At 46.2% G+C, this 24,156-nt stretch overlaps 1 protein-coding gene across 1 annotated transcript in view; it reads left to right on the top strand.

Annotated features, from left to right (window-relative positions):
- Nucleotides 1-24,156, top strand: part of MYO5B (myosin VB) — a 261,230-nt gene that overhangs the window by 71,706 nt on the left and 165,368 nt on the right. The window contains exons 7-9 of the mRNA XM_011969014.1: nucleotides 4,276-4,383; nucleotides 8,807-8,916; nucleotides 14,739-15,004. Coding sequence (XP_011824404.1) covers nucleotides 4,276-4,383; nucleotides 8,807-8,916; nucleotides 14,739-15,004 — 484 coding nt within the window. The remainder of the gene's footprint in view (nucleotides 1-4,275; nucleotides 4,384-8,806; nucleotides 8,917-14,738; nucleotides 15,005-24,156) is intronic.

Here is a 24,156-nt window from a genome sequence, read left to right as displayed (position 1 = left end):
GCCCCAGGGATGCAGCATTGAGCAAAACAGTTGTGGGTCCTACCCTGCTTAGCATGTCAATTATGATACAGAGTGCTAAGGGCTGTGCTGAAGGAAGCAGAGGAGGGCTGGGAGGCTTCCCCTGGGAAGTAATATTTAAATTGGGACCCCAGGGAGAAAACTCTGGCTGACGTCCCTTGCTAGTTTTGTCCTATTCTCTAGCTGGTCAGTGCTTGCAAGTCTGATTTTCCCAGGAACATGATAAACATGATAAAATCCTTGAGGACACGGAGTGTGTGTTCCCTGCTATGCAGAACAGGTGCTGAGCACTCTTTGCACACTGTCCTGAGCTGGAGCCTGTGGCGCTGAAAGTGGCTGTCAGTCTCATGCAGCCAGGTATGCATCCACATTAGGGGCCACTGCCATTCTCCTCTTTCCTTCCCAGAGCAGAACATAGGCCTCGCAGGGCTTTTCAGGGCCAACTTGCAGGAGATGAATGTTTTCCCTCAGGTCAATTTTATAGAGAATTAACAAATACTGGCAAGACCCATCTGGATGATTTGGATCACTTGTCCCAATTATAATTCTAAGGTGTAATGGGGAAGAAATCCTCCTAAATTTCTTTTTCAGTTACATGAGTCATATTGAGGTTAAACATGATTTCCCCTTATTCCCTGCCTCTGCAAGGTGCATGGGTCCCCCAGGCTGCAGTGCTTGAAAGCTACCCAATTTGATCAGTTTTTTTTTCCCACTCTTTCACTTTCATGTGCCCTCTGAGAATATTTTGGAGTGAAACAAGAGCCTTTGATAAGTGCCTGTGCTCTGGTGTCAGGCTATCCTCGGCCTCATGGGTGGATTGGCTGTGGGCCCTGAAGCTTGGCATTTAGGTTCACTGATAACCCTGGTTGAGTAACTGAAAACAGCAAATATATGGACTAGCCAAGGGCTCTAAGTGAATATTTGGACCTGCTTTGTATCCTCCTTCTCTTCTTAACCCAAAACATGCAAATCAAATGCACACAAGTCTCTGCAAGAGCCCTTGGCTTGGCGTAAATTTTGTGCATGTGTCTGACAATGGAGGGTGCAGATTTGCATCCAGTTGTCCGCATTCTTCTTCTGCCCCATTGTTGATGGGCTATTGCATTTAAAATGACCTCGAGAAATTTTTTTTTTAAGTTCAATGAATAATTTGTTAAGGTGTGAATAAATGACGGTAAAAACCATACAGGCCAAAGTCAATAACCCTAGAATAACCTCCTGGCCCTTTTGTGAAGTAGCTGCCCCCTACCTTCCACTCACCGCTTATTTCCTCCCCATCTCTGTGTTCCATATACACCAATTTCTGGTGGTACATCCAGTTGTAATGGGCCCATTTTCCCTTAAATACAGCCTTTGGGGGATAAGAAGTAAATTCCTTTTCTTCTTTTTCATTTCCATGGTTGTGTGGATAGTTTTATAAACAACCTCTCTGGCCTTGCATAGGTCAGAGCATAGCCTCTCCAGGTGATGTGCAAGCCCATGACCATGGCCTTGGTGCTCCGGTGCTCTAATCACTGGGTTCACGTTCTCCTCTGTGTTCTGTTGACTGCCTGATCCAGTCTCTGCCTGTTGAACTAGTTAATGGGAGGTTTGTGGTACATTTCTCCTTGGGAATTCTTGGTAAAGAGAGAGACCTAAACTGGAGGATGAGAGAAGTTGCTTTGGGATGGGATAGTCCGTGTTCAGCTTTATGGGCCTGAAAGGAGGGCTGAGATCCAGGAAGGCCAAGCAGGTAGGGGGAAGACTGAGTCCTGTTTGGATGTATCTTATTAAGAGGGTCTAGAGAGTGATGTGACTGCGTTGATTGCAGACCTTAACGCATATGGAAAGATGATCATTTTGATTGGTTTCACATCATTTAGTAGAAAATGCTGTAACTGACCCAGGTGGCCCCTGCAGTGACAAGCCTCAGCCTGAGGAAGTTGCCCAGCTGGGCCTGAGTTTGGGAACTGGGACCTGGGAAGGTGGGGTGTCTGTCTGATTCATAGCAACATCAGGCAGTAGGGCTTTGGCTGTTGACAATGAAAGGTTTTGGAAAGATGCTGAGAATGCCTTCCCTCCAATATGGAAGTCTAGTCTCCTCCTTTGGAGTCTCAGGTGACTCTTTCTGATGTGTTTGGCTGATGAGTTAGTTTGTATTTGTGGCAAAATCATGAGATGCCATAGATAAATTGTCATTTTTCTACAATAGGGTAATTGAGTAATGAACTCCCAGGCCTGACCAAACCGTGGGTGACCCTGGGCACCCCTTAAACCCCAGGTTACTCAGTTTGTCTTTCTGAAAAATGGGAGTAAATAATATAGACAGTCTTCTTCAGGTGGACACTGTAAAAATAATCAAATGAGATACTTTGAAAGGTGCGTGTAAAGGGAAAAAATAGTTGGCACTTTTATTAAGCCTTTGAAACTGTTGTATTGCTCTGTGCTGGTGCTTTCTGCATGCTTAGGTAAGAAAGAGCTAAAATGCTATCTTCTGCAAAGATCGGATGTGGTTTTCCTCATTAAAATGTGCTTCTGCTGAGGCTGTGAGTGAGCTGGAGTCCTTCCTCTCTCCGTTCAAGTACCTTGGCCACTGGTCCTCAGAATTTGTTACTCCTCCAGGAAACCTTCACTCATAGAGTACAACTGATGTTCTGATTATTTGTGCCTGTGGGTAGGGTCACCTGGTGGTTATAGTTCAGGTTGTGTAGTCAGACTGGGGTCTAGGCTTGAGTTCTCTCTCTCCTTGGCTGGGCCTGGTCATGTATGCATAATGGACTGGAGGAATGGGCAAAGCTCAGTATGGCTTGGAGCATAGGATGCAAAGTGGGAAATGGGAAGAGGTGAGGGAGGAGACGTAGGCAGAGACCATTGAAAGCATGGACAGAGGGGAGAGCTGATGCATGATAATAAGGAAACTGGCATATCTGGAACATAGAGATGGGGAAGGAATAAGCCATGAGTCTGGAGGTATGCGGTGGCCACTTCACAAAAGGGCCAGGGGCTGTCCTAGGGTATTGACCTTGGCTTTGTGAGCAGTGGGACCTCTCAAAGGGCTTTTTAAGCAGATAGGGGTGATATGATCAGACTTACTAGCATTTTGGGGTGGATTTAAAGGGACAGGTGCAGAAGCAGAGAGACTGGAGTAGTGTCTTTTTCAACAGTTCTGACAATGGAGCTGAAAGGCAATGGCAATCAGGATGGGGAAAGGAAAGAGACTTCAGAAATTCTTGGGATCAAATTGGAAGGACAGGTGTTGAAGGAGCAGTGGGAGCTGCGGTGAAGCTGCACCTCAGCACCTTTAACTCATGTGTTTCAGCCCTGCATGCTCAGGTCCAGGGAAAAGAATTTAGGGTTTTCAGGGAAGAGGGAAATCGGCCAGTGTCTCCTTTTGACATCCTGTCAAAACCAAACGTTATACACTTAGAACATGAAGTGCCAGGCAGGATAGTACCAGGCAGGATCACCACACAAGATACTATATCTTGTGAAAGATTTAAGTAGTTTTTAAGGGTAACTTTGATTACATGCAACTGTGGCCTTAAATGCTCACTTATAAGCCCTGCTTCCTCCTAAGAGCTAATTCTGCCATCCTCTCTGTAGGGCAGATACTACCCAGGGCTTGTTGCATTTGTGTCCTCTTCTAAGCTTGGCTCTGAATTTTAAGACACCATCTGGGCCCCTCCTTACCAGCTGTCCCCTAGGCTGTTCCCAGAGACCTGACTGAAGAAGAATTAAGCTGGAGGAGGAGAGCAAGCATGTAAGGGTATCAACCTGCATTTGTGCATGTACCCAGAGAGTTCAGGTGTGCCCAACTTTGTAAAACAAATGAACAAAAAAACTGGCACCTCGGGCACATATCCTCATTTGTCAAATGAGCTTGTCAGACTGAGATTATGTAAGTCATGGAAGTCTGTTTCTAGGATGGGAATACATTTTACTTTTATCAGATCTTTTTAAAAACAACGAATCTGTGATGAATCCTATTAAATGGAACTGTCTGTGACGTATATGCCTTTTGTGTTAACATATGTTTCCCATGCCAATTTTACGTAAAGCAGCACATTTCTGTCAGTGTCCTATAATTTTTCTTGTACTATTCAGTTTTCTCTCCCATTTGCCATTGTGGATAAAGACTATTTTAAAGAGTTTCACATCCAGCTGGGCCTAACATTTGGTCTGGGATAGCATGCTAACAGAATAGAATCTTCATGTGCCATCATCTGTGGGATGAAGTGTCCTCCAGTGCCTCATGCCTTATTTCCTCGCCCCCAACAGCAAGCGCGGAGGACTTTTTCTATACATCACAGGGAGGAGACACTTCCATCGAGGGTGTGGACGATGCTGAGGACTTTGAGAAGACTCGACAAGCCTTCACACTCCTTGGTAAGGAGCTTCTGAGTTGGGGAAGCAGGCCCCAAGGGCTGATGGCACGGAGGGTAGAATGCAAGGTGATGTCCCACGGTGCTTGCCAGCAACCTGCAGGAGCTAATGGGAGATGCCTTCTTGCCCCTAGTGAATATCATCTTACTCTCTTACCCATCCCAACCCTCAGGCTCTAGAACTTAAAATTTGGAGCTTCATTGCCTTTTTAAAAAATAAGGTTATGAGAGTCCCTCTCCCAGGCACTGTACAGTATCCCTTTCCACTCGTGCAGGCTGTTGGAACCAATGGAGGTAAAGCAAGTGTAGCCATGTCTTCTCATGCTGTGGTCTGGGTTCAGTGTGCTCTAGCAGGAAGAACACAACGTTGCGCTCACCCAGTGCACCTGTGCACCACAGCATGAAATCAGAGTTGGAAGCAGGCTGTGAAGGTCTGGCAGCTGCATCACACATACAGCGTTAATTCTGTCAGCTCTGTTTCCATATAGAGCTTTAGCATTGGAATCCTTCAAACAAGTTCTCTGTCCTTCAGGGGCAGAAGGGGACAGTAGGACTGGAGGAAATTGCCATGCTCCCCTGCCACTTTTGGGGGAGAAGCGGTAAAGTAGAGGTAAGCCTTTCTCAGTTGGGAATTTGAAGTGTTAAATTCCTGGGACCTGCAGCCAGAAAAAGGAAAGCTTGAGAAGTCAGCCTGAAACCCCAAGCGGCTCAGGATGGCGCTTGTGTCTTCCTCAGCCCCTTCTCTGAAAGAGATACAACGTTTGGCTTCTGAGCCACGTGACTAACCCAGAGCAGCATGTTAGATTCTTTGGAGGTCAGGGAAGTTCTAGCCAACGTCCAAATAAAACATGGCCAAACAGGGCACACTCTAACCTCTCTCTGGGGAGGCAACCAGACCCTTACTTAACATGCTCCCAGAGCCAGTCAGTTCTCTGGGAAACTGGTACATAGTTAGGGTTTGTCTTTTATACCCATGAACTATCAGGAGACACAAACCACACTGGTTATTCCAAAATAGAAAAATTAATATAAACAATTGTTAACTACAGCAGTAGCAGGTGATTGACTACAAAAAGGATAAATGAGGATTTTATAGAAGGTCCAGAAGTAGCAGGTGCAAAAGAACAGCTACTACCCCTGGGGGTGGTGGTGGAGTAGGGGAGAATAGCCAATAAAGATAGGAGAGGCCTCCACCCCAGCGGAGCTTTAGTTCACTTTGAAGAGGATGTGATGAAGAAACTTGCCCATAGGATGCAGGCCAGAACTGGTTTGTACAAGTAGGCTGCAGGTGCCCCAAGGTGTAGGGTGCCAGAACTGCTCAGAAGCCACTGCTGATGGGGAGACAGGCCTGAGGACAGAGAGCTGGAGCTCATCTGGAGGTTTCTGGACTCCCTGATAAATCATGATAACTATGGAGGACCAGAACCAGAAAAGGAATTGTCTTCCTGTGCTGCTGCCTTTCAGATCGCTGAAATGCCCTCTATTGAGCAAGCTTGACATTCTACTAGTAGGCAAAGGAGAAATGTTTACAGGGTCCGGTTCCAGTTTGATAGAGCAAAGAAGGGATGCTTTGAAGCTGAGAGATAAGTTGATAACTGGCATCCCTGACTTTCCCAGCACTACATGCCTATCTTAGTCTCCAGAGTTGGGGAGCAAGTTTGGAGCAGAATTGACAGTGTGCAGGATACATTCTTCTCTGAACTTACAGGAGAAAGGAGAAGGCCTCTGGCAGCTGCCCTTGTAGTGCTGGTGTGGTCGGTGGGCACAAGCTGATATAAGGAGAGGATTGCTCTCTCCAAGGCTCTAAGGAGACTGGATACTTTAATGCTCAAAGCAAATTGCTTTTGTAAAACTAGTTATCGTAATAAGACTTTCTTCTCTAGTCTTTTTTTTTTTTTTTTTTTTGGAGACAGAGTCTTGCTCTGTTGCCCAGGCTGGAGTGCAGTGGTGCGATCTCGGCTCACTGCAAGCTCCGCCTCCCGGGTTTACGCCATTCTCCTGCCTCAGCCTCCCGAGTAGCTGGGACTACAGGCGCCCGCCACCTCGCCCAGCTACTTCTTTGTATTTTTTTAGTAGAGATGGGGTTTCACCGTGTTCGCCAGGATGGTCTCGATCTCCTGACCTCGTGATCTGCTCGTCTTCTCTATTCTTTAATGAACATGTCCCTTTTTTCATTGCAGGGATTAGCAAACTTAAAGGACAATAGTAAATTTTTTAGGTTTTTGGGCCATACAGTTTGTTGCAATGCACTCAACTCCACTGTTTTGTGAAAGTAGCAGTAGACGGAATATAAGAGAGTGGGCAGGACTGTGTCCTGATAGAACTTTAGTTATGAAAACAGGCTATGAGCCATAGTTTGCCAACCCGTTTGACTCCTTAGGTTTGATTGATTGATTGATTTTTGTCTTTTAGATTTTTTGCTTCCCATAGTGTGAGGTACCACTTGTTCAAAGAATCCCACAGCGTGAAATAATTTTCTCATCAGTGTAGTGCGAGGATCCTAACAATTGTTAGGATTCAGTATTCGTTCTGTATCTACCACTTACATTCCTACCATGACAGGGGGGTTAGGCCTTTGGAAATTGACAGATCACTGGTTCTCAAGAGTAAACGAGGTAGGCCAGGTGCGGTGGCTCATGCCTGTAATCCCAACACCTTGTGAGGCCGAAGCAGGAGGATTCCTTGAACCCAGGAGTTCTGGGCAACATGGAAAACCATGTCTCTACAAAAAATAAAAAATAAAACAAATTAGTTGGCCATGTTGGTGCACACCTGTCCCAGCTACTCAAGAGGCTGAGGTGGGAGGACTGCTTGAGCCCAGGAGTTTGAGGCTGCAGTGACCAGTGACTGTACCACTGGACTCTAGCCTGGGCAACAAAGCAAGACGCTGTCTCAAAGAAATAGATAAATGAAGTAGAAAAGCTACTGTCTAGGGAATATATCCATCTTGTTCTGTGATGGTCCCAGCACCCAGCTGCTGTCTAGTAGCTTCAATGGGACTTGACTTAAGAGCAAGATACTCTAAGCTCAGACAAAATATCCCAGTGCTTTACCACCTACAAGGGTGCATAAGCGTCTAGCTTCCTATCTTGTCCTGAATACCAGCCTCTGGCTTTAACCAGGTGTATTCAGTTATGCTGAACCAAGATGGATGCTTAAATTCTTTGGTGTTTTTTGGGGTGATTTTTAAGCTAACACCACATATTTGAATAATGCATATGTTTTGATAGCTGCAAGTTCTTGCAGGCTGTGTAGCAGCCATTAGTCCAGTCATTCTGCCATGTTTCCGAGCATCTGCTATGTTCCAGGCAGTTCCAGGCCCTGGGGACCTAATGATGAAGCAAGAACAGGGATTCATTATATTATTTACTTTGTTATTCTTTGTATGTTTTGAAATTTTACGTAATAAAAACAAAAAAGTAAATATATGATGCTTACATCGTAGTGGCCATCTAACATGAAAGCCTAGAGTTAATTTTCCTTGGATTGTCCACTTTGTAGATTATCTGGGGAAATGTTTTAATCCTAGCATGACATATCTGTGCCTCCCATTTTCACAGGCGTTATTGACTTTTTTTTAGCCTGAATAAAATATTGCCTTAAAAAATAACTGCAGCTGGAAGGAACGGGGAGAGCAGCTGTATTTCTTAAACTAAGTGGCAGGTTTACTGATATTCATTCTATTGTTCTGTAGTCTTTTAAAAATGAGTCTGAATCATTTTGTAAAAATGCCAATGCCTTGCAAGCTGAATACAAATTAAGAGATTATCCATGCCTTTGATGATTCATATAGGTAAATAACAAATCTGACAACAGGTGATTGCTGCCACAGTGGTTCTGGGGTCAGTGGTACCTGCCTAAGACAGTGCATATAGTGTGGCGAACAGCTGCTCCCATCTGGGGATGGCCAGGGGCCAGCTGGCCATCCAGCCCCAGAACAGCAATCCCAAGAGAAGTTTCTCCTCTTCTTCCCTCACTGGCACTGGTGATGTGTGTCACAGATGTTTATAGGATATTGTGTTGGGGAAAAAATGATTGCAGATAAATGACCATTCTTATTAAACTCATAAAAACATCCATAAAGTGTTTGGTTGAAATGAAGCCCAAAATGAGCCTGCAGGATTGTTGCCTCTGTTTTACTCTTTGAGAAGTTAAAATGGCAGCATGACCCATCTGGTTTGGTCAGGACAATCATAGTGAGGATATTTTCTTTTTAGTCCAAGGAGCCCCTTTGCCCTCTGAGCTGTTACTGTGAGTGGTAATTACTTGGTGAGGAGCTAGGATCATTTTAGTAGTCATCAGGCCAGAAAGGAAAAATCAAACTTTATTAAAAAAAAAAAAAAAAAGTCCTTAGAAAGGGTAAAATGTCCTTTCCATCCGACCATGGATATTGAGTGTCATTCATTCATTTTTTTTTTTATTTCCAGGAGTGAGAGAGTCCCATCAGATAAGCATTTTTAAGATAATTGCTTCTATCTTGCACCTTGGAAGTGTGGAGATTCAGGCTGAGCGTGATGGTGATTCCTGTAGTATATCAGTAAGTTGCACACCAACACTGGAGATAAAATGTACGCAATTTACCCTGTTCTTACAGCTTGATATGACTGAAATGTGTCTTTACAGTTAGAGGACACTCATAGGTTATTTATTCTTAACAGTAATGGTTTCTGTTCACTTGCTGATAATTTTTTAAAAGAGCCAACCCTTTAAAAATCAGCTGCCATCAAGTTTCTGTTGCCGAGGGCAGGGAATGTAGTGGCTATTTGATAAATTCTTTTTGTTGGGTTGACTTCCCAAGTGCCCTGAAGTACACAGAATTCTACATGTTGTCAATCCATTGAGTACTTTCTGAGCGCCAGACTGAGGTCCCTGCTGCAAGGAGATGAAAGGGCACAGGGCACCGTACCTGATGCTTCAAAGGGGCTTACAGTCTAATTGGGTGAACAAGGCAGGTGGCAACCCTTCCCAAGATTCTGACAGCACAAGGCGGGCTGTTAAGTGAGACATCCATGTGAAAGTACTGCAAGCTGTCAGGTGCTCCGTGAAGGCTCACAATGAAGGTTATTTTCCTGATGCCCAATGTAGTACTGATATGTGGTAGATACATGTCTAAGTGGATGGACGGGTGATGGAGTAAGCACCAGGGAAGTGGTACCCACAGCAATTGTTGTGCCCTCTGGAATTTAATGGTGTTGGGAAAAGCTAAAGCTGGTATGCTGACCTTGAATAGGTGAATCTGCAACGGTTTATTCTATACCTCTTGTGCCTATTTATGGCCAGGTCCTGGGGAGGTGCAAAGTATGATTCTTGCTTCCAGGTACTTGGAATTTAAATAACCAGATACTGGAAAAATACAAAAGACAACACCACCTGAGGGCATGTGTCCATGGTGCTCATGAGCTGATGCTTATTCAACTGAGTGGATGTAAATTAACCTCCTTCTGTTTGTCTAAAGTTGGGGGTTATGAGAAATTCAAACTGGCCCTGTCTTCAGGGAGAGGAAGACCCGAACTGTAGCTGGGATTCAGTAGAGCTCATTGTGTATCGTCCATGGAAGGATACACAATCCATGGGGAATGATCTAGGGTTTGAGAGGGCCCCTGGGCCTGTCCGGCCTGCTGCCATCCCTGGCATGGACTCTGCAGCCTCGTGAGAGCCTTGAAGCTCCCCTGTCGGGCCCAGTGGAAAAGGAGGAGATGTTGGTGCTGGTAGTGTTAGGTGCCCTGGAGCTGTTTTGGATATCTGCTGCTTATGTACCTGTGTGGGTGCTCACCTTAGGGGGAAGGAGGGCGTGGTGCAGCGGAGTTGGCAGCAGTGATGCCATGGGAAGGACTGTCGTGTGCAGATGAGGACCTGTGGCCCAGGGAGTGGAGGAGGAGCCTCCAGTGCAGGACAAACCCTCCCGTAATCTGAGTCGTTAGGGCCAGTGATGTATTGCCCCAATGTCTTTCCCCTGATGAGAAAGGCATAGAGCATCTGTGCCTCCCCATGCAGACAGCTCAGTGTCCCGTGGTTCCTTAGGGCAGCTGTATTCTGTGTCAGGGACGGGTGAGATGGGGAACACCTGCAGTGACCAATACCTGGCTGAGGCTGGTAAGATGCAGGAAAGGTGACAGATGTGCCCTGTGGTTTGTGGACCTCCAGCCCACCCAGCACCCTGTTCCTCCCCAGGCCCTTCGCAGGTCACTTCTTGTTTCATGGGTTCTTACCTCCCCTCTGTGGGGCTGAGCATTGTGTGTGTGTGTGTGTGTGTGTGTGTGTGTGTGTGTGTGTGTTGATTACTTGCTGCCTACTTTTCTCCTTTGTGACACTCCAAACTCTGAGAGGGTAGGGTCAGTTCTCACTCTATTCTATCACCAGCATCTACTGTGGTGCTCAGCACTTACCAGACACCCAAGAAGCAGATGGATGGATGACTGAGGCTCTCCAGGCCTCAGAGGTAGCACACAGGAGAGTAAGAGTGGATGGGCAACTCTGAGATGTTAGTGAGGCTGGTGATTAGCATGAGAACCAGGGCTGGGGAGTCCCTGGGCTCCTACCTGCATTGGGGGGTGAGACCAGCAAAATTAAGGCTTGAGCCTGTAAGTGAAGTGTCTCTGATCTTACGGTTGATCCTCCACACCCAGCCTCCGGAGAATGTTCAGGTGAGAAGGGAAGTGAGTGTTTATTAGGACTGTATCTGTTGGGCTCACTGTTGTCCCTCTAGTTCCCACTGAGTGTTTATATGGAGGTGGTATGAGGGTGGGAACATCAGGGCCTCTTAGGAAGGCATGGATGGAGGATGCAGGTGGTAAAGGGGCGGGGTGAGGGCGGGAGGGAGGAGGCCTGAGAGGTTGAGGTTTGGATGCTGCCTGATGTGGTAGCCCTTTCTCTGCTAGGTGGCAGGAAATTCCAGAAGGCATTTGAGTGCAGGTTTGTGGTCTAGGCTGGTCTTCTATTGTTTTGCAATCAGAGCTCTACAGATAACTAGTGGACAGCAAGGACTCTAAGTCGAGATGGCCAAAGTTCACATCCTGATTCTTCTTCCTGGATGTGTGACTTAGGGCAAGTGTGCTAACCTCTGTTTCCTCCTCTGTAAAGTGTGGATGACCACCTGCCTCAGTGCTGGAGTGAAGAGCCCAGAAAGCTCTATGTGGAAAGGTTTTAGCACAGAGCTCATGGTGAGAGAGTCTTTGTCTAGTATCAGCCTTGTTATAGCCAGAGTGAACCTTAAGAGCTTCCCTCTTGCTGTACAGGGGAGGAAAAAATAAGGCCCAGAGAGGGGAACCTCTTTCTCTGAGGTCAGAATGACAATGGCAAAGGTGGGACAGGGCCCAGGCAGTGTTCAGTCCCCTTCACTCCTGCCAGCCCGGCTTCCTTGGCTGGACTGCAAATCCTTGGGGAGGAGACTGCCCTCTGCTTGCCTGGTGGGCCCCGTTGGTGCCCTCACAGTGCCAGGCACAGAATGTGTGCTTGAGAAATGCATCGTTAAGTAGTTGCTACTGAGAGCCCCACTGATTGTGGTTTATTCCTCGGGCACATAGGATGGGCCTCCTATTGGAAAGGCTGTCTTTCCATAAGCAGTATGCCTTCTGCTCAGTAGTTTTTATTTTTAATTAAAGCATGAGAATGTGCTCCATGACTGCCAGGGTTACCTTGGAGATGCAACAGCATTCAATTGCATGGACACCAAAGGCAATTTGTTTCTTGAATTTAGCAATATGGGCCCATAAAACTAATCTGCTACCTATGATGTTGGCTATTCTTAATGGATTTAGCATCATTTAATTTTGCCTAAATGTAATCGCACGATGTTAAATCAGTTTCAGTTAGCACCTTTAATCAACAGTCGGAAGAGGGTGAGAAAATCAAGCCCCGCCCCACTGTGGTGGATAAAAGCTGGTCCCCAGGATGGTTCTCAGACAAGTCTCTAACTCATGCTTTCTCCACTGCACTCACAGCGCGAGGCCTCAGGGAGGGGAGGGTGCCCATGGGCATGTCTTGGGCAGTCATGGTAGCTGCTGGCAGGCCACTTAAATGTCAGGGAATCCATCTGCAGTGCCATGCCTAGCAATTAAGAATTTCTTGGAAATAGGTCAGATGAGCAAATTGGACGCTTGCCACCTCTGAACTTGTTGCTTGCCAAGCGGTCCCCAGGCACTTAACTCTACCACATATGGCTTTATGTTTCGGGACGGGGGAGACAGGTTGGCTTCAGAGAAAAAGGATCTTGGCCAGGAGAAGTAGCCATGGAAACTCTCCTATGAGTGTGAAACCATGGGGGCTTCTCCACACCCACCCAGCCCAAACCAAGCTGATTGTCCTGCCGGGCTGGGGTTAGGAGCTCTGGGCCAGAGGTCAGGAGGCCTCACTCAGCTTCATCTGAGTAATAAGGGACATTGGATTACAATGTAATTTCTTAAGAACATAAGCACTCTTTGATCAAATACTTTCCAAAAATGCTTCTTAAAATATCTATCTCTTGGTGCTACACGGTGTATTAAACCAGTTCAGCTGTGTTTAACCTGATCCTATCCTCTCCTTCTGTTAAGTAAAGCCAATTAATGTTCTTTGCAACTACTGTTCCATAAACCGTACATTGGAAAAACACTGGCCTTAGTGATTTTGGATTCTATTATTCTGGTGTTCTATTATTTTATAACTGTTTTGGGTAGATGGATTTTAAATATATGTAGGAGGAAAAAAGTTGCCTGGGGCTATGGTGTTAAGGGAGAAATCAAACAGTTATCTGTGTTAATTTTCATTAAGCCCTCATTTAAATCCTGCAAGGCAGCCTCATCAGAAAATGAGTCCCACAAGCAATTGAGGGCCATTAGGAGATGGCACATCATGTTCTGAAGGATTCCCTTTCAGCCTCAGCGTGAATAAGCTCTCCAGCAGGCTTGAGGCTGGGCTACCAGCTTTACCAGGTGGATTCAGATGAGGGAATGAATAACAGGTGAGAGAACGAATAACAACGATGAGCAGGTTTTCTCATAGTGCCCCGAGTGGGCTGCAAGGATTATCCAAGGAATTTATACGTTTTGGTGAAAGAAGACAAGACCCTGTGGGAAACGTGGCTCTCCAGTGACTCGAATGTCAGGTGATGTGATTGGTATTTGGGTAAATGAGGGTCAAGACTCACACATAGTCCCTAGAGGCAACTGGATAGGCAGGAGATACATTGGGCAGGGCAGTGGTAGAAGCCTTGTGCTGGGGGTGGGGCAGGGGCCTGGTTGAGTAGTTGTACCTCTCTGGGGCTCAGCTCAGCTTTTTACCTGTAGGAAAAGAGGCCTAAACTGGGGGAATTGCCATTTCCTTCCAGCTCTGAGCATGTGTGATGTTATCGGCAGAAGTGTTCCAGATGATCTTCCCTGGTCAAGATGTGGTCCAAGGTTTTGTCACGTATCTTAGCTTTCCACGTTGAGGAACTTTGTCTACATTCTTAAAACACTTGCTGTTTGGAGGAAAAAAAGCTCAGTTTCTGTGATTTTAGCATCACTGAGGCTAAGAAGAAAGCGAGCCTGCTTGAAAGCATAGGACAGTACAGGGTCAGTGCTGGGAGCGACATCGTCCATTGCGTTTCAGCCTGTCTCCTACTCAGCACATCTGAACCACTCACTGGTATCACATACAATTTCAAAAACTCCTCAAGATGATTCTCACTTAAGCTACCCACCCAGAAGAGCATCATTGATCTGGCCCATCCTGTTACTTTACAGAGCGGGGAACTGACTTCTAAGGGAGGGACATGGCTAGTGCTTTTGAAGGCCCCTCCATCTTAGGAGCCTGGGGTTTGTTTCTGAGCATGCAGCTGGTAAGATGGGGTGGCTCAAAGGCAATGCCTGTAAGTGAGGAACTCTAAGAGGGAGGAAGATAATTGCTTTCTGGGCTGTGGGTCAAGCACTGCATGCAGACCTCAGCAGATGCAAACTGTACTTGGTGTAAATATGTTTGTTACTCCAAATGGATTGCGTGGTCATAAGCTCTCGATTCTCATTCTGCTCCCTTCACTGAGGGACTCACCTCTTACCAGTTACTCAGCAGCAGCCTGGCATGGAGGGAGGGGACAAGAAAGATGGAGAATGTTTTGATTTTTAAAGTCCTGTAATTTGGTCATTAGCAGGTGGAATGATCAGTTTGAGCATTGCTCTCTAATGGGCTCTGTCATCTCCACTTAGCTGTGTGTGTGTGTGTGTGTGTGTGTGAGAGAGAGAGAGAGACTGCGGGGCTGGCAACAGGGGACGTGCTGGGATTCTGGATTGTTGGGAGGCCTTGGGTTTGGCTTGTTTTCCCTCTGGGCAGGAGGGTGGAAGACATTGGTAGGGGGCAGCTTGTCTCCCACACTCCTCCTGAACCTGTCTCCCCCGTCTCCCACAGCCCCAGGATGAACACCTAAGCAACTTCTGCCGACTGCTAGGGGTGGAGCACAGTCAGATGGAGCACTGGTTGTGTCATCGCAAGCTGGTCACCACCTCAGAGACCTATGTCAAGACCATGTCCCTGCAGCAGGTGATCAATGCGCGCAACGCCCTGGCCAAGCACATCTATGCCCAGCTGTTCAGCTGGATTGTGGAGCACATCAACAAGGCCCTGCACACTTCCCTCAAGCAGCACTCCTTCATCGGGGTCCTGGACATCTACGGGTAGGCCTGCTGCCTGTCTCACTCTATCACTATCTCACTTTACAGCCAGCGGGGAGTGGCTTTCTGCTGGCACTTTACAGCCAGCGGGGGGCCTTGGAGAGCTTCCTGGTGGTTCTCAACTTAGGGCAGTTTAAAATGTGTGGGGCCATTGTTAGTTGACACAATGATGGGGCCTGAGGCCAGGGAGGCTTAGTGGTCTATAATGTAAGGGAACGGTCCCCAAGCAAGAATGGACCTGTCAAAACACCAGGAGTTCCCCAATGAGAAACTCTGTAAGCATCTGTTTTTACATCTGAGAAAGTGAGGCCTGGAGAGGGAAATGACCTGCCCAACGTGATTTTGCAAGTTACTGTGAGAAATGGAACTTAGATTCAAGTTCTGTATCTCAGTCATATTTCATTTCAACCTACCATTTGACCTCATTGACTGTAACAGTCAAGGTGGCTATTAATACCATAATTTTGTCCAGTGCTGTGCAGATTTGTGTTTTGTGTGGTCATTCCTGAGGTTTCTCTTCCTTTCAGAATTCCAGCTTGATTGAAAGGACTGTTATTTATAACTTTATTTTTGGCAGGGAGAGCCACCGTGGTGTGGTGAAAGGGTACTTGCCTAGCCATCGCAAGACTGTCACCAACCAGCTGAGTGAATCTCCACAGATCACAGGCCCTCTCTGGTCTTTCATTTCTATACCTTCAAATGAGGTTTGAGCCACAGTCTCCCTGAGTTTCTTTCTAGGTCCTTGTTTGAAGTTAACACGAATTGGGTTGCAACCTACCTTGCACTTCTTTTCTGACCAATGTCCTGTCCTCTTTAAGCTAACAATAGACTAATTTCTCCTGGATCTTTAAATTATAGAAGTCATGGAGTCTTAAAATAGAAATTCACATCCATAGAAGTGAAGCGTCATAAGAACAGTGACACTCTGGTGAGAACAACTGCTTAGCAGGCTGGAACTCAGCCGGTGCTCATCTTGTGATGAGGTTGGAGTAAAGGCCAGTCCCCTGTAGAAGCAGCCACTTCCCCATGCAGAGACAGGCTCTCCTAATTACATTTCTGATGCTGTTGCTTGTCCCTGGGTTTCACATTGAACTATGTTGCATGCTATGAAGAAAGAAGGCAATCTTTGTGATTTCTACCATCACAAAGGCCTCAGGAACATGCTAAAGAGTTGTCTCATGCATGAGTTAAGTAACATAAGAGGCATCAGAATAAATTGTGGAAGGGTCTATTTGAGGGTTTCGATGCTTCGTGCTGTACAAGTTTCAAGGCTAGAGAGGACACACTTGCACAGTCGGGAAAGCTTTATGTGGGAGCTAAGATTTGAACTGGATCATTTAAACAGGGGTAGAATATGGAAAGTGAGGGAGGCACATTTGGAAACAGGAGTGCAACCAAGGTGTGAGGAAGGAGCAGAGTGTGTAGGCAAACCTCCTTACTGATAAGGAGCACACAGTGGAGAATCACCGAGAGCGGGAGGTGAGAAGAGGCATCCTCCCCAGGCCTTCAGCTGCATGACCCCCGGCAGGCCCCTTCTCCTCTGGTCCATCGAGTGCCTGCCTTGTGCTAAGCCCTTGTAGTTGCTCTTTGGAGAGCATAGAAGTAAGAGCTGGGGAAACCCAAGCTGCAGCGTCTGACCCAATTCCCTTAATCCACTTGTAGAAGGATCTAATTTTACTGAGGTTTTGATTTAGGAAGATTAACATGCAGACTCATCAATAGCATGTAAAAATTTTATTATTTCAGTACTACTACTACATAAAATATCATGCCTCAGTTCTGTTGTATTTATATATCATCTTAATAATGCCTTGAATTTCAGTAGTCTGCTTCCTCCCTGCCCTGCGATCTTCCGTTGGGTTTTTTGCTGTTCTTAGAAGGCCTCCGTGAGCTGGGCTCCTGGGGCTGCTGAGTCCGCAGATGTCAGCCTGGCTTGTGCAAGCTGGGATTTTGTGTTTATATTTGCCACTTAATCTTTGTAATTGTTTGTTTTCTCTAACATCCTGTGACTGCCCATAGGGGAGAAATAGATCCCAAGGATGGCTTGTCTGGTTTGAAAACAATAGTTTTCCATGGATGGGGTGGCAACCTGGAGGACTTGGTGTCCTATTCCTAGTGCCAACTCCTCACCTGTGTCTCCACCTCAGAGTGGCCTCCAGGCTCCTTTGAGACTGTCTGACAGCTCTTCCATGAGGGCAGGGTCCCGACACAGGGCCATCAGCATAAGGCCATTCTTGGGAATTTTCCTACCCTTTGTGCTGTCTTCCGGGCATGCTATGTTGTTTTTTTCTTAATCTTTATTCTTTCTCAGAAGCCAGTTCGCTTTTTTTGGTTATAAAGTTGTCATATTTTAAAAGTGACTACTTCTTGAGAGAAATAAGTCCCCATGCAGGGTTACTCCTCTGTAGCTCAATGCAGTGCTGAGTTCACACTCTCTCAGAGTTAAGGATAACAAGTTAGATACAAGGGAATTCAGAGTGAACAAGCTAGCTGTGTGCCTGGGCCATTGGTTGCCAAGAAAGCACTTAACATACATGTCCTAAATGTGGAAGTGCATGCTACTCAATGGTCTGATTCACCAGGAAATTGTACAAAGGTGGACTGGCCCAGGCTGTCTTTCGGGTAAGAGGGTATGTAATGAACTCTTAGAGAACTCTTAGAAGATTGAAATCAACAATTTAACAGAAGAGGAGGTGGCTTGAGTCTGGAGGTACTTTCTAATCTATCAGATCAGTGACATCATTTCTTAATCTGGGAGAAAACAACACAGAACGCTGGGTGGAGAATTGGGATAGCGTGTGTGAGCTGTTTACTGTCATCTGCCCCTGTCCACTTACAGTGTCTTATCTGCCTTATTTCCCTTGGACTTCACATACCTTCCAGAAACCCAACAAACCTGCCTTTTTGTTTTTTAATGTGGTCATTTCTTGGTTACCTGAAAGTGGGCATCACACTCAGCCCCACTTCTCGCCCTTTCTACTCACCTCCTTCCCAGTTCAAACTCATTCCAGTCGTTAGGCTTTATTCCATTCGTGACTATGAGAAGTGATTCTAAGGACCTTTTCATCCTCTGTGGCATCAGAAAACCCAAGCATTGTTTATTTTTTGAGTTTTCTCTTCATATCCCTGACCATCAAACCTTGGAGGAAAAGACCATCTGTCCATTGTCTCACTCCTTCTTAGCAGGAGTGTGGGGATGCCTGAGTACCCATGGAGGATGCCCTGGGGCTGACCTGATGTCTTTGATTTTCTCACTTCTCCTTGTCTCTTTTGAGCAAGAGTGGCAAAAGTGGAGTCCAGAGAGAACAGAAAGAATACTGGGATGAGTTTCTGAATCCAGCCAGCCACATCCATGAAGTGGAAAGGAACAAGGCATTGCCTCCCTCTCAGGTTGGAAATGTGCAAAGCTAGGAAATGAGAGTGGAACTGCCCTTCTTTCCCTTGACCCCACCAGTGGCCACTGATTTCTTCCACTGGGATAACTGTCCCTGGATGAGCTGCAGTGCCTTTCTAGGGCAGTACTGGCCTGCCAGTGAAGCTCATTCGTGAACTGAAGTAATTCTGTACCAAACATGAGCCATTCCACTTTTTCCCATAAATGTGTTACATGTTGCTACAGAATTAGCAGCCAGAGTGAATACACACACATTTCTCTCTAAGCCAGCAGTACACACGCCAGCATCGTACACACACATTTCTCCCCATTGCTGTGTTCTGACTCGTAGTTAACTTGTAGAGGAGAAAAGGCTGTGGGCTCCTAAACAAATTAGCATGGGCCACAGCTGCTTCCACCATGACTATGGTGAGTCCTCTGCTCAGAGGCCCTTCCCTGAGGCTTTTCTGAATGGTTCCAGACACCCAGTGTCTGGTGGAAGCTTCCCTACATCTGTCTCCTCTGTCCCACCCAGCTCCAAAAAAAGTGCAAAGCAAGCAGTACCCAGAGCAATGTAGCCACCCCAAGCTGAGCTCCTCACCTTAACCAAGGGTCTATGAAGTTGCCTTCAGGGCATTTTTGACCAGGCAGGGCATAGAAATTAATAGGGGATATCCTGGCAGCTTTTGGCTTGGATTCCCTTTCCGGGTTGCATTAACCTGCATTTGCCTCTCTAGGCCTGATTAATTGCAGTGTCTAATCCTTTATACCTCTCTTCCCCTTGAGTCTCTAATCCTTTATTCCTATCCTCTCCTTCAGGCAACAAGAAATAAATGGCTTCAATTTGGGAAAAATACACATTTGCTTGTCTTTGATTTCAGCCTTCAAGATGCCAAGGTAGCAGAGGGCGGTGGCTATGGCCAGCCCATTCTTGCTGAGGACAGTTGGCCTGGGAGCAACACAGGCTGTAGCAGATTCATGTGTTCTGCTAAGGAACAGCTGGGGAGAGAATGGGGGTAGAAGGTGGGGAAGTTTTGGCCCCAGGAAGCGGGACATAGGATTTCCTGGGATTTTATATCCTCCTCAGTCCTCTGTTACTTTCTTGTGGTACTTCCTAATAATAAATTAGCATCCAACTCTAATCAGTGCTCTTTAATGGTATATTTACAAATGCTTTTAAGGCCGGGCGCGGTGGCTTATGACTATAATCCCAGCACTGTGTTGTTAATGGTGGAGGGTGTCCAGGTTCTTGGCGTCTTGAACAAAGAATTAGACAGAACACACAAAGCAAGGAAGGAATGAAGGGATTTATTGAAAATGAAAGCACACTCCACAGTGTGGGAGTGGGCAGAATGAGTTTTACATATTCATTTACAAGTTGTTACGTATTCTGGATATTAATCTTTTATCAGAAATATGATTTGCAAATATTTCCTCCCATTCTATAGGTTGACTACAGTGATATATTTTAGTAAACTTCTTAGACCCACTGTTCACCTTTCTTTGGTGGGGAAAAAAAAATATTCTTTTGCTTTAGTTTTCTTGGTCTCGCTCTCCAAAATAAACTTATAAGTAACCTCAACCTCAAAGCTGCAATAGTTATTTGGAGGCTACCCATCTCCTCTCTAGCCAGTATCAAAAGGTTTCACAGAAAATGGAGGGGGAGAAATCAGTGATTGCATTAACCCTTCAGCCCGTGACAGTGGCCCAGCCCTGGACAGCCCTCTTCAGGGAGGACATGCATGGCTGGCCACAGTGTTCTCAAACCTTGCAGATCATCGGAAGCTGTTAGCTTCACCCTGGAGTCTCCCAGCCTCTTAAGAAAGCCTCATAGCTCAAGAGGGCTCTAAAGCCAGGCTCAACCTTCCCGAATTGTTCTGAGGTAGCCCTTTGGAGTGTGCCTGTAGCCTGACACTGCTCTGTGCTTCCAAGGCTCAGATGAAGTTCCATTTTCTCTCTGTCCATGCCAGTACTCCCACACTATTGTGGCAGGCCAGGTCTCACTAGCGTAGGCCTCTATAACAACTGTTTCAGCACTGACTGAGTGGGTAAGTTAAATATTAAAAGCTGAAAAAGCCAGTACCCACATACAAAGACTGGAATGTAACAAGAGCCCACTAAGAGTCTTGCCTAGGCCCTTCCTGGGCCTTAAAGCATGACAAAATAAGGAAGGAATTCTTAACAGGACCTGTTTAAGATTAAACAAGTTTTATTGTGGGATCTGAAGAAACTCCGCAGGTCTCTAGAAACAAGTTTATTGAGGGGTCTGAAGGAACTCCTCAAACCTCTGATTTAGCAGGAGACAAGATAAGGGTAATCACCCCAGCACCTAGACCCATTTAGATTAAGTAAATTTACTGAGGCTCCAGAGGAAAGTCTTAGAGACTCAGATCTTAGTTATAGATTAGAAGAATCTAATCTTCCATCAGGGCTGGAAGGGCCCCAATTCAAGGCAGTGACTGGCAGACACAGTGCTCCTCCTGCTTGGTCTGGAGTGCATAGGAGTGGCTTCCTTCATCCCAGCATACACTTGACATCTTTGATCTTGTTTTTTCAACCTAGAATTATTTCTCGCACGTGGGCATGGCCAAAGACCATGCTTTAATGTGGTTTGTCTCCAAGCAGTTGACTCCTTTAATCTCTAAATGATTTCCTACTCCTCCATGTTTTATACCTTGATGGGGGAGGTGAGCACCAGGGAAGGAGAAGTCTGATACATTCCAGGCACCGGCCCAGCCCCTTTGGGTGTCTGATGCCTCTATCTGTGGTGGTCCCTCTGCACAGGTGCTATCTCCCCACCACCACCACTACCTTTATGTCTGGATGAATGTACACTTACATGTAGATATATAGCTTAGAAGGTATATATGCCCTGGAAAACTTTGTAATTTTGAGTTGGGCTGGCAATAATTTCCAGGCCTTATCCTTATAACTGGTTGCAGAAAATAAGCACTCTGTTCCTCCCCAGCTCATCTGCATCTTGTTACTGGGCCACAAGAATAAGCCCGACCTTCAGTCTGGTTTGGGAACATTATGGCTTCATTGTCTTTTAAAAACTGACCACACATACAATTTCTATTCCTTGGGGAGGCTCTCATGTACTAGTTTCCTATCATCAGCCCAGTAGCTCTTCTGGGCAGGGAGTGTGACTTGCTCATCTTTGCAGCCTTCACAGTTTGGGACAGTTGGTTGTTAGGTTGGGAGAGGATCGCCATATAGTGGGTGTTTTCCTGTCCTGCATTAGAGTTTCAGGCCTGAAGATGAGCTGGGAATTGGAGCATTTGGCAAATTGAGCGGATTTAGCTACTCGAGAGGAATAACTGCCCTTTGCCTTGGGGTGTGAACAGTGCCTGGGATTGTGTTCTCTCTAAAAAACTAGTCCTGAGTGGGGGCATCTAGGCACAGAGAAGCACCTGAGCAGAATGCAGGCCCCGCCATTCCAAGATGCAACCAGCATCCCGAGGTTGTTCAGTAAAGAGATCAGAAGCGTTGGCCTCTCTGACAGGCCCAGGGTGGCCTTGTGAGACTTTATAGGCTTCAAGATGGAAAGGGACCTTGAAAGGAGGTCTGGATCATTTCTCTGACCCCGATGCATGATGACCCTGCTTTTAAAGGCTTCTCCAGGGAGAATTTCCCCACATTATATTTTCTGTGTGACTTCTAATAATTATTCCCCAGAAGCTGTCCTCTGTATCTAACCTGTAGCTCATATCTTTTCAGTCTACCAAAGGCAGAATGCTGGAGAGTGAGCTTTGTAAGCTGGAAAGACCAGGCTGAGCTAGGAGATTTCAGTTCCTGTGACCTGTGCCAGGGGAACATCGAGTTTCCCAATCTTCAAAGCATCTCATTGCCTCTCTGTTCTCTCTCCAGGTCATGGAGTGAGAGGTTCAAGGAGGTTGATCATTAACTTAGTGACTAATTGACTTTTTATTGCAGTTTCACTTTCCAGTAGACACTACCTTATTTATAGAGGCATGTGTGGCCCTTACTACGCTCTGAAGTTAAGGTAGAATGAGGAGGACATTCTATACTTTTCTACTATGAAAATAGAAATTGAAATGGCGTGATCATTGTGCCATCGAGAGACCAGATGCCACGTTTCAGCATCGAGTCTTATTCTATGTTTTGACCTTACTCCGGCGCAAGGATTCTGGTTTAAATATTCTCAACATTGATTTTACAAGAGAAATTCAATTCTCTCGAGTATATAAATTTCTTTGTGACACTTTAATGTTGTGAACTATAAATTGATTCATTGTGTTTATTTTAAAAAGTATTCTCTGTTGATGGGAGGAATTACTACAAATATAATTCCATTGTAAAGGAAAAGTTACCCGATCTTCCTGACTGTGGCTTTCTGAGGTCTGTCATTTTAGATGTTTCCCCGAGCGGCCCGAGCCCCTCATTCATTTCTGGGCCTCCGGCATTACAGTAATTATGCTAGATGGCAGAGGAATTGTTACCAGATAATACCTTAGAAATAGGAAAATTACAAGCTAATTTCAGGCCATCTCAAATTAATGAGAATGTTCTTTGTGGAGTGCTACCAATGTAAACCATTAGAAAATGACAAGTGGGAGATATTTAAATCCTCTGTGAGGCTTAGCACAGCTCTGCCAGCACACCCAATTGCTATTATCTGGCCAATTGCTGGGGTGGCTCCTTTATCTCCCACCTAGGTTTTATTAATTGAATTTCCTCTGGGGCTTCGCTGTCATCAGCAGCCTCTCTCAGGGTGGAGGATCAGGGAAGGCAGTAAGGTTCTAAGGAACATAGTTCAGTCTTTAAGACTGTCATCTGGGCTGGAAGGGCCCCAATTCAAGGCAGTGACTGTCAGACACAGTGCTCCTCCTGCTTGGTCTGGAGTGCATAGGGGTGGCCTCCTTCATCCCAGCATACACTTGGCATCTTTGATCTTGTTTTTTCAACCTAGAATTATTTCTCGCACGTGGGCATGGCCAAAGACCATGCTTTAATGTGGTTTGTCTCCAAGCAGTTGACTCCTTTAATCTCTAAATGATTTCCTACTCCTGCATGTTTTATACCTTGATGGGGGAGGTGAGCACCAGGGAAGGAGAAGTCTGATACATTCCGGGCACCGGCCCGGCCCCTTTGGGTGTCTGATGCCTCTATCTGTGGTGGTCCCTCTGCACAGGTGCTATCTCCCCACCACCACCACCCTCAGCCCCCACCAGGGCCAGCTGCAACATTTCTGTCTGGGATGGTACTGAGGGAGTACGCTCATACTGAGGGAGCTCGCATGACACTTTGTGTGACACTGAGAAAATTTAGTTGTCTGTACTGAGGAATAGAAAGGGTAGAGACATGAGTGGGCTGAATGGAGCCTGTGTCCACTGCTGTTACCTCGTTGGTATTACTACTGGCCCTTTCCCATTCACCATGAGCTCAAATACCTCCTTCTAGGACATCATCCTCCATATTCACAGCCCTTCCACCTCATCTGTTTTTCCTTTTTCATGAAACTTTTCCTCCTCTCTGAATTAAGACTGTGGTCTCAGAAATCAGACTGTCTGGGTTCACACACTGCCTCTCTGCCTACCGACTCTCTGGCCTTGGATGGCACAGCTTACTCAGTCTCCCTGCCCATCAGTTTCTTCAGCCACAGGATGGGGTTAATAATAGACGCTAACTCTTTGCTGCTGGGGACATTGCTGAGAACTCGTGGAGCACTTGGGCTTAGTGTTCTGCGGGCTCTCATTAGCAGGGCCACTGCCGCCCACTTGGTGCATTGGGCAGTGTAGAATGAGAAGAGGTGTGTGTG

This window comes from Mandrillus leucophaeus, unplaced genomic scaffold, assembly GCF_000951045.1.
Source record: "Mandrillus leucophaeus isolate KB7577 unplaced genomic scaffold, Mleu.le_1.0 Scaffold87, whole genome shotgun sequence".
NCBI classification, from domain to species: Eukaryota; Metazoa; Chordata; class Mammalia; order Primates; family Cercopithecidae; genus Mandrillus; species Mandrillus leucophaeus.
This window is presented reverse-complemented; position numbering and strand designations above follow the sequence as displayed.